At 30.9% G+C, this 14,379-nt stretch overlaps 1 protein-coding gene across 1 annotated transcript in view; it reads right to left on the bottom strand.

Annotated features, from left to right (window-relative positions):
- Positions 1-1,489, bottom strand: part of LOC107462559 (NAC transcription factor 56) — a gene marked incomplete in the record, with an annotated part of 1,898 nt that extends 409 nt beyond the window's left edge. Inside the window, 3 exon segments of the mRNA XM_016081168.3 lie at positions 87-493; positions 696-1,003; positions 1,132-1,489. Of these exon segments, the coding sequence (XP_015936654.1) occupies positions 87-493; positions 696-1,003; positions 1,132-1,315 (899 nt within the window).
- Positions 1,490-14,379: the final 12,890 nt, after the last annotated feature.

A 14,379-nucleotide genomic window follows, 5' to 3' on the forward strand; every position in this document is an offset into this window, starting at 1 on the left:
GCAGAGTAGCAATAGAACTAGCACTAGTACCATTATTCTCTCCATGGTTATGATCTCCACTTTCCAAATTGAATCTTTTGTTGGAAGCAGCAACATCATCTTCATTCCAATAGAGTGATGATAGAGTCCTCTTGGTGTTTGAAGATGTAGTCATGGTTGGTACAAATGAAAGCTCTGCCTTATTACTATTATTGTTAATGGTGTTTGAGGCTGATCCCAATCCCAACATGTTTGGATTGCTGTTGTTGGTTCCTCCTCCTAGCATCATACCTTCCAGAAGATTCTGGTGATGGTGATGGTCGTTTTCCAACAAAGCGTTGCTAAAGCTTGTTGACATTTTTGAGAGATGAAATCTTGCATTCATTTGGCCCACGTTGATGGAAGGAGGAATCCCTCCAATCATGTCATCCATGGAATCTTCCCTCTCATGTTCCATTGGAGACCTATGTGTGTTGTTCTTCTTGTAGATTCGGCACAATACCCAATCATCAAGCTACACAAAATCATCCAAATCAAAACAAATTAATAAGTAACTAATACGTGTTTACATATAATTAAACATCACATAAAATTTAAAAGTTATCAACAATAAAAAAATTAACTATTAATATTTGTTTATAAATATGTATATATTTTATATGATGATGGATTTTTAGTGTATATTTAATATGGATGGTAAAAAATAATTGACATACCCTTAGAGAGTTTTTCTTGTTACCCAAGTCACAACCAGGAGGCCTATTGTTAGGTTTGTTATCAGCAAGTCTATACTCATGCATGATCCAATTTGTCTTTATCCCTCTGGGGGGCTTCCCTCCATAGAAGACCAAAGCCTTCTTCACGCCGACCTTCTGGGTCCCACCGGAGGTCAGCACCGGCTTATCCGTCCCGGTTGCCTTCCAGTACCCGGAAGTTGCCGCCCTGTTTGGCCGAGCACCGTTCGGATACTTCCTGTCCCTTGGGCTAAAGAAGTACCACTCTTGCTCCCCAAACGCTGCCTTAGCTGAAAAGTAAAAAAAATTCATAATTAAAACAAAAGAAAGCATAAAACCCATTTTTCATTGGGATGTAAAGATTCAAACTTTGTAATTGTGTTCTTGTGGGGTGGGGTGAAAATTGTTGTTAACAAACCTGGTAGCTCCCATGGATCGAACTTGTAGAGATCAACCTCGGCGATGATGGCGACTGGGAGAGGAGCTGATGCAGCTTTCTTCTTCAGGTAGTGAACAACGAGCTCCTCGTCGGTGGGGTGGAACCGGAAACCCGGTGGAAGGTTCGGTTGTTGCGAACCGGTGGACGAGTCGGTGCTCTCCATATTTATGGATCTCTCACTCTTCTTCTTCTTCTTCTTCTTCTCTTCTTCCTCTTCCTTTCAATAATTCTCCCTCTTTTTTATGGATTTGGGTAGTTGGTTGGTTGGTTCTGGCTACGGTGGATTCAGACGAAGATCACGTTAAGACGGAACGTCATGTGTTGTTTTGTTCTTGTAATTTGCATTACCCCTCAATAAGTGCTGAAGCTTGCGTTTTATATGTGGCATGGGCACCATCGGCTTTGATCCACTGAGGTCATCTCTATCTCTCCATCCTGTGCTCTCATGACGTGTCTCTCATATTCAAGGACTGATATGTCTTTTCGTAAACAGTAAATCTTCATTACCATAAAGTTTTCCAAGTTATAGTAAAATAGTCTTTAAAAAATATTAGCATTCATATTTATTTTACGTTAGAATTATGTTAGTTAATAAACTACTGTATGTATAAGGTGAAATAATAGTGTTAGAGAATCGATATATTTTATAATTTATATTTATAATTAGTATTTATATTTAATAATAAAAAATTATATATTTTTATGATTAAATGTTAATTAAATTTTAATAAAAATACTGACTTTTAAAATTTTTTTAGAGTGAAATTTAATTTTAATATTCATTTAAAAAGATAAATAAATCAATTATTTGATTAATTTAAATTTATTGTTTATCTTTTATTAAAATATAAATTTTTAGTGTATAAATAGTACTTTTAGTAATGGCTATACATCATTTAATAAAAACAAAGTGTTTATATAAAATATGTTTACACTAATAAATATATTTATTACATAATATAATTTAAGTGGTTTGAAAATTGTTTAGTATGATAGATGACCATAATTACCTAAATTTTGTTTCTTGGGTGTTGACTTGTGTATGTGGTGTGTGAACACAGAACACTAAAGAGGGATGAGGTGGATGCGGGTGCATGCGATGAGGTGGGTACCTGATGATGACGTGAACTGGTATTCTGGCCGTTGAGAGCATGACACGTGGGATTCCAAATCATGTAGTGTTGACACGTGGGTGGGGGCCACAAAGGACAGTGCTATTTTATTTTTCCTTTTATATTTTTCACTGATAATGATATTATTGTAAAAAGAGAAAAGATAGAAGAAATTGAAAAGAGGGTATATTCATTGGAATGATAAGTGTATGTGGGGCGTGAGAGTGGAGATAAGATTTTCAGTCTCTCTTCTTGCTTTAGTTGCGCAATTAGCACCATTAATTAACATGAGGGTAAACATGAAAATTACCACGTGGGACCCACTACTACCATCAAGGGATGGTAACAACAATAATACATCATTATTTCAAGTCATGGCATGGATCATGACTCATTATCATAATCAACATGCTATTAATGAATTCAAATTTTTTATTATAAAAAAAGTTATTTTTTATTTTTTATAAACATTTAAATAACTTTTTAAAAATTATAATTTAATTTTAAAAATTACACTAAACATTAATATTATTACTTTTCATAAATCAAAAATTTAAAAAATATCATTTTTAAAATTTTTCAAACGACTCTTAAATTGACAATGTTTGTGCACAAATAATTGAAGGGCTTATGAATATTAAGAATAATTTTAAGATATTAAATTGAAATTATATCAAAATAAAAATTGGTTATTATAATACATAACAGATATTAATATTGTGAGAGATTCTTATTCTCTCTTTATAAGACTTTCATAAAGTTGGATCGAATGGAGTTAATAGAATTATTGAAAATAAAATTTAAAATTCAATAATTTCTTCGAAATCAATAGAGTCTATGGGAATTTAATGTAAAAGCCTTATTTAATTTATCTTAGCTTGGCTTGTTATCTTTCTGGTTGTTGTGTTCTTTTATATCGCTTTTTTTATCTGATATATTTATACAACTAGACTTATTCTTAAATATTTTTTATTAAGTAAGAATATTATATTTTTTGTTAATTAAATAAATACTAATTTTTATTTATTTTTTGTAAGATAATAAAAATTAAAAGAGAAAGTATTTTTTTATTTTTAAAGTTTGTTAAAAATTTTAAAAATATTTTTTAATTTTATTTTGTTTTAATTTTTTTCTAAAAATTTTCAATTTACATTAAATTTACTCTTAACGACTAATTTTTTAAATAAATTATAACCAATTTAAGAATAATTCCACATGAACAACTTTTAACGTAAGCAAATCAAACATATTATTTCCCATGCATTATTGTTAAATTAGTTGTCAGAGATATATTTAATATTTTGATGCAAATCGAACAGTTTTAAGACAAAATTGAAACAAAATAAAATTTATATTTAGAATATTTTTAAAAATTTTAGCAAATTTCAGAAATAAAAAATATATTTTATCCAAAATTAAAGGTCTAAAATTTTCCTTTGTTGTCTCTAATAGTAGGTCATCTTCTAAAAAACACTCACGCTTTTTTTTTTAAGTTCATTAGCACTTGGTGAATGTTATCCTATCCTCTCTAAAGTAATATATAAATTACCTTTTTTGATGTGTTACATTCTAATTCGATGTTTATTTTAATACATTTGTTATATATTTATTAAAATATTAATTTAAAATTTTTCTTATGTTAACTAAATTTTAAACTAAAATATTGATGTGACAAATTAAAAATAAAAACACAAATTAGTGTCATCGTGAAAATTTTCAATTTAAAAAGTTTACCGTGTCAAATAAATCTTTATATTTGAAAATTTATTATATACCATTTGGTTTTGAATTATATGAAAAAAAAGAAAGAAATTAAAACACTTTATATCTTATTTTTTTTAAATTAATATAACTAGTTTGCAATTATACTTTATGAAGGTCTAGATTTTTATTTAATTTTTGTTAGAAATTAGAGATTTTGTGTGAAAAATAAAAGAGTAATATATAACATTATTTTTCAAATATTTTGTTAAATTTCCAACAAATTTTAATGACCCGAAATCAATTTCCTATTTTTTATTTTATTAGATAAATTAGTCATCTAATAAATTTTACTAAAAAATTAAAATAAATAAACACCCATTAAAATATGACACATTAAAGAATGTAACTTATATGTTATTTTAGAAAGGATAAAGTAGCATTTATCTTAACACTTACGGTATTTATATGATTATAGATTAATTTACCATTTTGACCTCAAAAATTATAATTTTGACAAAATAAATCTTAAACTATATAAATAACAAAATAACTCTTTAAAGATATATTTTGTTTGACAAACTAAAATAATATTTAGTCAATTTATTTATATATTTATATATGTTTGATTCAATTCGTCAAATAAAACATATATATTTAGACAGATATCTTGCCATTTGAATATTTTAGAATCTATTTTTTTTAAATCATAATTTTTGAAATGCAAAATGTCAATTTACTCTTAATTAGTAGAAGGGGATATAAACAAAACCGAAAGAATTACAACAAAAAAATCAGATAATATTCCTTTGTTGGATTATATCAATTTCGTGCATTTTGACTTGCACAATTGATGACGATGAAATATATTGAAGTATGGTAATGTAAAAACTACAATGGGGAAAGGAAGAATTATCTGGAAAATCATGCAGGTTAGATTTATCCTAATTAACTTATTAGAAACAAAAATTAAATAATGATTAATGGGGTTTTCAATAAAGACATCAACCATGTGGATTTTGACACACTCTTTACATATTATTATAGAAGTGCATATACCACTTGTTGTTACTAATTTAAATTGTCCACTATTATATTATTTAGCTTTAAAAACCAATTCAATTATTAGTATTAAAGCGGCTAGCTGAGCTAAATGAAGCTAAATTAATTTATTATATTTTGCTATATTTCAAAAGCCTAATGACTAATTCACAAGCTTTATGACTAATTCACAAGCTTTATTTTTATTTTTTTAGTGAATATCTAATCCAGAAGAGATAGTTAAGAGACACAAATTTTTATCCATTAATACCAACTATACTTGTGTTACATGAAAAGAAATGAGAAGTATTTATCTTTGTACGCGAAAATTATTGGTTAATCTAACTTTTATGATGGCTGTTCATTTTTGCTAATTCAAGATATGTTAGAAGGAAAAGTATAGGTTATCAATATAGTATCTGTCAATTTATTACCAATAATAATTAATTATTATATTTTAAATATATATACAATGAGACACATCCAAAAAATACATATATAAAGATTTTTTTATTAGACACAGCCATAAAAAAAATATTTTTATTAGATACATTCATAAAAACACTTTTATTAAATACAATCATAAACAAGAGTAGTTGACAGATGTTGGCAGAAATATTGTTGATAACGTAGCGAAATTGATGTTAGAATTCTACTATAGAGATCCGGGTAGTTTTAAAACGGTTACCCTGGGTTGTAGAGATTAGTTTAACATTACTTCATTAATTATCAATTACAAAAAATTTAAACCTTTTAGACAATATTAAAGTTAATAATTTACATTTTATAAACTATAACATTAAAATGTCCTATAGATATAAACACAAGGAAATTAATATTACTTAATTTTAGTGAATCGCCAAAATTTACTTTGCTCTGTATTTTTAGTTTTTTTACATTTCTTTGCATAATCATATAAGGTAAAAAATTAATTAATATTAACAATAATATATATAAGTCATTTTAATATATTTCTATTATAGTATTTATGGTGGCTATGGTATTATAAAAAAATTATTAAAATTAAAATAATATTTTTTTATTATTTAACAAACTCTTTAATATATAAGAATATGAAAATATATTTATAGCTATTAGATTAATTTAAATAGTTAAAATTAAATGTGACTAACAAATTATATATAAACTGATACGAATTTGTATCAAGAATAGAGAGAATTAGAGATAATAAGAGAGAATAGAAGAAAAATTCTTAGATTTAGAACCAAAAAAAAAATTAAAATTCTTATTACATTATAGATATCTCATATTATTATTATATCATGCTTCTATTTATAATATAAATCTTTAATTAGGCTATAGATCAAATTACATAATGATGCATAAATACTATGTCAAATACTGATCTATCCACATTTGGATTATATTTCTTCTATAATCCGAACCATGTTAGACCCTTGCTTTTGAAAAATTTATCAATCTCCAAAAATCGTTACTATTCAGTTGTTTTTTTAGCATCCCAAAACTATCATGGGAGAATAAGCCAATGGCAACTATCTCCATTACCATCAAACATAAGAGAGTTGTTGATGAAACATCATTTGATACTAATTTGTATTAAAAATAGGGAGAATTAGAGATAATAAAAAAGAATAGAAAAGGAATTTCTAAAATTAGGATTAAGGATAAAAAAAAAAATTCTATCACATCATAGATATTTTATATTATTACATCATATTCTTATTTATATTATAATTCTCTAATTAGATTATAGGTCCAATACTAATCCTATCACAAATAATGCATTTAATATAAATATTAAAGAATCTCGTTAGGACCCAATAGAATATTTGTATAATATGTACAATGAACTATTTATTTGGCTTAATATGAGTTAAAAAATGAACATCCAAGGTAAAAAATACTACTAATTTCTCAAACACAATACACTTATACTATCCAAAATAACCATCCAAATATCAGAGATAATAAACATCTGATATCTTATTGAATCGAACATTTCTAAATTCCCATTATACACATTGTACAGATACTCCATTGACTCTTTATACTTCCTCAATATTAAATTCATGAGAGAATACATTTAGTATCCATTGTCTTTAATTTAATTAAAATATACCTTATAAATAAATTAAAATAATTAGATTTTTTACATAATTATACAATAACATAATTAAAAAAATCATATACAAATAATATTTTTAATAAAACATAATTATAATTAAAAAATTCACGTTTTATTTTCTCATTCAAAAAAGTAACAGTTTCTTAAATTTTTCTATTGGATTAAAAAATTAATTTTTTTTACTAAAGATAAAAGACTCAAACTCGTAATCTTTTAGATGAATACGAAAAGTCTATGTCATTTGAGTTACAACTCATTGACAATAATTTTTTTATTAATATAACAATATAGTATAAATTATTTGTATAATTTAAAATATCTCATTTTTTATAACCATTGGATTAATTAAAATAGTTGAGATTAAAAATAACTAATAAATTATATACAAACACTGCATTTAATATAGCCAATAAATTTATGAAAGAGAATATATTTAATTGAATTGTATTTATAGTCATTGTCTTTAATTTTTATTAAAATATACCTTATAAATAAATTAAAATAATTAGATTTCACATAATTATAAAAAATATAACATAATTAAAGAAATCATATACAAACAATATTTTTAAAAAAATGGAATCATAATTAAAATTTTTCGCATTTTATCAGAAAAGTAATAGTTTCTTAAATTTTTGGATAATTAGATTAAAAAATTATAAAAAAATAATAGTTTCCTAAATTTTAATTAGAATAAAATATTATTTTTGTCTCCAATATTTGGGATAAGTTTTAAACTTGTCCCTAACGTTTTAATCGTCCTATTTATGTTCATAATATTTTAAATTTATATCAATGTTATCCTACCATTATCTCCGTTAAAAATTCTTAAAAAAACTTTTAATAATAACAAAAAAATCATTTCTCTCTCTCTCAACTCTGAACCCAAAGCAAAAAGGAAAAATAAAGAAAAAGAAAAAAATGCAAAACCAGATTTTTCGCCACTATTCCTCCTCTGTTGTATACGCTACAACCCCAACACACCTTCTTCCTCTTCGACTCCAAGAATCCGAACTTCCTCTTCGCGACCTAGTTCCTTTCCTCAGTCTCAGAGAAGAAAATGGTGAGGTTGGGTTCGTTTTAACGTGCACGAGCAATGCTCTCTCAAGCTATGCCTCTGCCTCGCTAACACTTGAATCCGAACTTCCTCTTTGCAACCTAGTTCTTTTTCTCAGTCTTAGAAAAGAAAATGGCGACGTTGAGTTCGTTTCAACGTGCACGAGCCATGCTCTCTCAAGTTATGCCTCTGCCTCACTAACACTTGCAGGTCTCTAAGTACCTTCGCATTTTCAACCAACGACTTTCACAGATTCTCTCCCAACTCTGATCATAACCGCTATGGCATTGAACCCACTTTTAGAGATTCCTCTCAACATTTTAATCCACAAACCCAAAATCACCAATGGAAACCCTCATCTTATCAATAATTTTCCTCACTAGTACCAGAATCAGAACTTTATTTGGTTTAAACTCAATTATTGAACTATTATACTAATCATAACTCTCGTGGGTAACGCAGGGGGAGTATCAGCAGAGGCTGGAGGTCACGACCCAGCAATCTTAGCTGCCTGGTGGAGCCGACGAAGCCGGCTCTGATACTTCCGTCGTGGATCTCGATAAGACTTAGCGCCAGACCGTCTCCGAACCCCATAAGAATTGCCGGTTTGGGTTGGGCTCCATCTTCGCCATTGAACTCCGCTCGTCGGGCTTGTAGCTTCCTCTACCTCTGCCTTTGCTACTAGCCCTGCTAATCCCCAGGAAGTTGTCGACATGAGAGAGAAGGTGTAGAAGCTGACACAAGAGCTTCACCAACAGTAGGAGCAATCTGAGCAGAGGTATCAAGAGATTCTTTCACACGTTGTCGTTAGCTCATCAAACTTGACAGAAAAGTTGGAGCAGCTCGAGCGATTACGACAGTAGATGGAGGAGTATAGCCAGCAGATGCACGCTGGAGACAGTGGTGCTGCTGGTTCCAACGGTGCCGTTGCTGGTGGGGAACCCACGTCAGCACCTTCACCGCCGCATGAGCAGGAGTACCATGACGACGACGATGACTATCGGTATCTGTAGGGGTCTTTCTTTTAGTTCTGTTTCTTTGTCCACTTCATTGTACTATACTACTGTAACATTCATTTGTATTCTGAATGTTTATCTTTAGTAAAATAATTTGTTGATTTATGCTAATTTTAGATTTCTACTATTAATTTTGTTATTAATAAGAGTTTTGATTTTAGATTTCTGCTAACCGTGACTAGGTTGTGCCAAAATAAAAATAAAAATAAAAAATGACTACCGTCAAAATTACCGTTGGATTAATTTGACGGTAACTTTTGCCGCCATTTGTTCGACGATAATCAACAACTGGTCTTGACAAATCCATGGAAATTACGAACGAAAAATTCGTCGGTAATTAGCGTCGGGCAAAAATTTTGATGTTAAGCAGTTTTCGGTGACGTTTATACCGTCAACTCTAGGACGACGGTAAATCTGGCGGTAACGTCATTTCCGGCGGAATTATTTGCTTAATCTAACGATAAATTCAACGGTACTCAGTATTTTTTTTTTAGTGCAAGAACCAGTAGATGAGAGGGTGATGCAACCACCATCAATGCCACTGAATCTGAACTCGCACGCGGTGGTCTTGATCGGTGCCGACGATGTTACAAAGCTGAATAGCGGAGCAGGAGCCAAGGAAGAAAAAGCAACAGATCTAACCATATATAGCGGCCTCCGCGAAGGGAGAGCAAATGCTCGCATCGAGGGCGCCTTTGATGGTGAAACTCGGGGCGAACATCGTGCTCCATATTGGGTGGCCGTCATGGGAGACACAAAGAAGAAAGAGTTGCGTGTAGGTACGGCCAAAAGCCATGGAGTCAGCAATGAAATGAGTGAGAAAAAGTAGTGGGTGTTATCTATTTTAGGGTTTGTGGGTGTGGAAGTGGAAGAAGGTGCGGTTGTATTTTTGGTACAGAGTACTGAGAAAAAGGAGAGAAAAAATACGTAGGATGGAAGAAGGAAGAGAAAAATAGTTTTTTTTTAACTCATTAGAAGTTTTTGTGGTTTTTTCGCTCTAGATTTGTTGTGTTTGTTTCTGCTTATTGCTGCTAATGGCGAGAATTTGATATGAAAATAGAACAAAGGAGTTTGATTTTAAAATATTGATGGCGGCGCTGATATGAATGAGAGAGTGACAGAGATTTTTTTAACTCATTAGGAGTTTTTGTGTTTTTCTTGCTCTGGATTTGTTGTGTCTGTTTCTGCATATTGATGCTAATGGCGAGAATTTGATATGAGAATAGAACAAACACTACAAGAAAATGGAACATTTGTAACAAAAATTTTGTATCAAATTAAAAATTATTACAAAAAGCCATTTTTTTGTATTAATAGTTGCTGATTGTTACAAAAAAAATATGTTTTGTAACAACATTACAAGTAATGTTGTTACAAAACATCCAGATATTTTGTAACAATACATTTTATTTTGTTACAAATGATGGTAGTTTTTGTAACGCGCCGGTGTGTTGTTACAAAATATTGTAATGTTTTGTAACAAAAAATAAAGTAGTTGCAAAAATTCGTAGTATTTTGTAATAAAATAGTTTTTTTGTTTCAAAAAATCCAAATATTTTGTAACAAAATATTTTTTTGTCTGAAAAACTCAAATTAATTTGTAACAAAAAATTAATTTGTCACCAAATTTAACATTGTTTATAACAAGTTTTATTTTGTGTCACAAAATATATGTATAATTTATACATTTTTTTTTCAAAATGTTAAAAACTTTAAGAATTAAAAAAATTGTCTTTATATTTTTTTAAAATAATTTTATTTTGTTTCAGAAATAAAATTTTTTTTATATAATTCTTTTAAAATATATTTTATAGATTATTTTTTACATATTCATTAATTTTTAAATGATGTAAATATTAATTTATATGCCTTTAAAAAATTAGTATATAATTTTTAATAATCAGAATTTTAAGATAACTTAAAACTAATTTGTGAAATTTAAATTTTTTTTATTAATTTATAAATATAAATAACAAAGAGTTAAAAATATTCCAAAAAATGTAAAAAACTAAATGCAATGTTAAAAAAAACCAAGGGCTAATAGCTAGTGAATGTAAAATGGTAAAAAAATCCTAAGGTTCCCCCCATTCCCCCACCTCACTCGAAGCCTCACACTCATTAACTCTCAACCCATGGCACCGTCAACAAACCCTATCTGCGAGGGAAAAAGGAGCTGCTTGCGGGAGGAAGAGTCACCGGCGTAGCCCCTCAGAGACGTCTCCAGCTGCGTCGTGGTCCTCAAGTCGCTGGTCGAATCTGGTTCGTGGGTGCCACTGCTCACCTCCGTCCGTGTCGGCGTGGCCGTCTTGGCTCCGCTGCCTTCCGCCTTCTCTGCCTCTGCGTCTAGCCTCTTCTGTTTCTGCTACCACCGTATCTGTGGTCGTCTTGGTGGGTGAGTCCTCTGCTGGCTGTGCCCTGTTCGTGCCGAAGCTCTGATCGTGCGGTCACATCTCCTCGCCGGTGGCCTGCGTCTTCCACGGTGGAACGGCCCCAACCGGTTGCTGAGAACTGAGTTTGGATCTGCTTCTGACATTCTTCAGTCTAGAGGTGATGATTTTTTCTAATATGTAGTTGTTGTAAATTAATTTTGTGGACCTAATTCTTGCTGTTTTATTGTAGGTTTAGAAGAGAAAAATTGATGCTAATTATGTAAAACTAAATGATTTAATATGTTGTTCTGTTTGTTCTTTTTCCTTTCTTGAGGGTTGTATACTAAAGTTGGAAAACCTGAGTTACATAATAAAGCAGAAGAAACTTTTATTAGCACTAAAAAGTTTGTCTCCTAGCTTGATAGTGAAATGATGAAGAATTAAAAAAGGGTCTTCTTCTAGTGTTGTGTTGCAGTCTTCAATTTCTTCTAGTTCTGCCGTGTTTCGTTGTTCTGCTGGTGGTCTGCTCTGCTGAAGGTAAGTCCAGTTAAAAGTAGTATTGAACCTTGATTCTGCTGATGTTGTGACTGAAAATATTAGTTTTATATCTGTTTGACTATATTAGTGTTATTAGCTTATGCTTTCTTTTTACTCTGTTCCAATATTTTTTTTAATACTTTTGTGTTTGTGAATTGAGTAACGTAGATAACTATTTGATCCTTAGTAACATAGATATATTGTTTAAATTCTGTTAATAATTTTGTGTATTTTACATTGCATTAATTTAGGATAGTTTATGCTGTTCTGCTCATCTGGCGTTGTCCTTTGCCTCTGCTAGTCTGATTCGGCTGTCCTTCTTCTCCTACTGGTCTGGTCTGGTCCGATTACGTTTCTGCTAAAGGTAACTTCAGTTTATTTGAGTATTGTTAAATATGCTGTTAGTTGATAATCTTAGCTGAAATATTGAACCTTGATTCTGCTGTTATTGTGGTTGAAAATATTGTTAGTTGATTATGCTGATGTTGTTGTGGTTGAAAGTATTGGTGTGTAACATGGTTGATTATCTGATTTTTAGGTTATTTGGAGAGTTGATTTGTTTGTTCTATTTTTTGTTTCTGGGTTTTATTATTTTGATTCTATTGTTTGCACTTTTTTTGGTGATTTTGAAAGTGATAGCCGCTGTGATGCTATGTTATGTCATGCCCCGCTTTTTGTTTTCACTCTTTACATCCTTCTATCCATTCTCGTCTCCTGCAGAAATTAGTCCAATGGTCAATTACCAGAAATATTGGGTTAATTTTGATAGGCATACTCCTGAGTTTAGAAAGTGCCTCGATGAATTATTTTTGGATATTGCCTTCTCTCAACCCGGTGTGAAAAATCAAATACGTTGTCCTTGTCCCAAATGCAACAATTTTATGTTCAAATTTAGAAATGAAGTTCATCATCATGTGCGCCAATGGGGGATAGTGACCTCTTATAAAACATGGGTGCATCATGGTGAGATACTTCAAGATACATCCACTATAGATGTGTCTAATCTAAATGAAATTGATTGTGAAAGGGAGAATGATTCTGCTACTTATGAGATGTTGTATAACATCTTTAGAGGAGAAACACTAGGGGAGACGCCGAGAGATTTCGCTACGAACGTAGATGAAAATATAGAAGAAGAACCTCATCAGGGGGCAAAGAGGTTCCAGAGGCTAATGAGGGATTATGAGCAAAGCCTGTATCCGGATAGTGGGATATCAAGGTTATCTTTCATTGTCAAGTTGTTTCAAATGAAATGTCGCTATGGATGGAGCAACAATTCAGTTGATGCTTTGTTGCTCTTTCTAAAAAGCATATTTCCAACGGAAAATTCTTGTCCAACTTCATTTTATGATGCTCGAAAAGTGATTCGAGATTTGGGATTAGATTACGAGAAGATAGATGCTTGTGTGAATGATTGCATTTTGTTTCGGGGGCAAGCATACGTTGGTCTTGATGAATGTCCAAAGTGTAACCAATATAGATGGGTGAAGGGGAAGGGGAATGAAAAGGATAACCTACGGAAGAAGGTACCCTAGAAGATACTAAGATACTTTCCGTTAAAACCTAGGCTTCAAAGGATCTTCATGTGTGAAGAAACAACGCTAGCAATAAGGTGGCACAAAGAGAAACGACTTGATGATGGAGTCCTAAAACACCCAGCAGATTCGATGGCTGATGAGCGGATAATTTATACGCTTTTTGGCATTGTTTTTAGGTAGTTTTTAGTAAGTTCAAGCTACTTTTAGGGATGTTTTCATTAGTTTTTATGTTAAATTAACATTTCTGGACTTTACTATGAGTTTGTTTGTTTTTCTGTGATTTCAGGTAATTTCTGACTGAAATTGAGGGACTTGAGCAAAACTCTGAAAAAGGCTGACAAAAGGACTGCTGATGCTGTTGGAATCTGACCTCCCTGCACTCGAAATGGATTTTCTGGAGCGGAAGTGGATTTATACATCAATTACTTACTCATGTAAACCCTAGTAGCTAGTCTAGTATAAATAGGATAAGTTACTATTGTATTAGACATCTTTTGACAGTTTAATCTCTGGACGCCTAGTCCTTAGACCATGGGGGTTGGCCATTCGGCCATGCCTGAACCTTTCACTTATGTATTTTCAATACAATTATTATTACTTTCTATTCAATTCTCTTCTATTCTTATTCCAAGATATACGTTACACTTAACTTTGATGAATGTGATGATCCGTGAGACTCATCATCATTCTCACCTATGAACGCGCGTGACTGACAACCACTTCCGTTCTACTCTAGGCCGGGCGCATAT

The sequence above is a fragment of the Arachis duranensis genome, chromosome 8 (assembly GCF_000817695.3).
Source record: "Arachis duranensis cultivar V14167 chromosome 8, aradu.V14167.gnm2.J7QH, whole genome shotgun sequence".
Lineage (NCBI taxonomy): Eukaryota > Viridiplantae > Streptophyta > Magnoliopsida > Fabales > Fabaceae > Arachis > Arachis duranensis.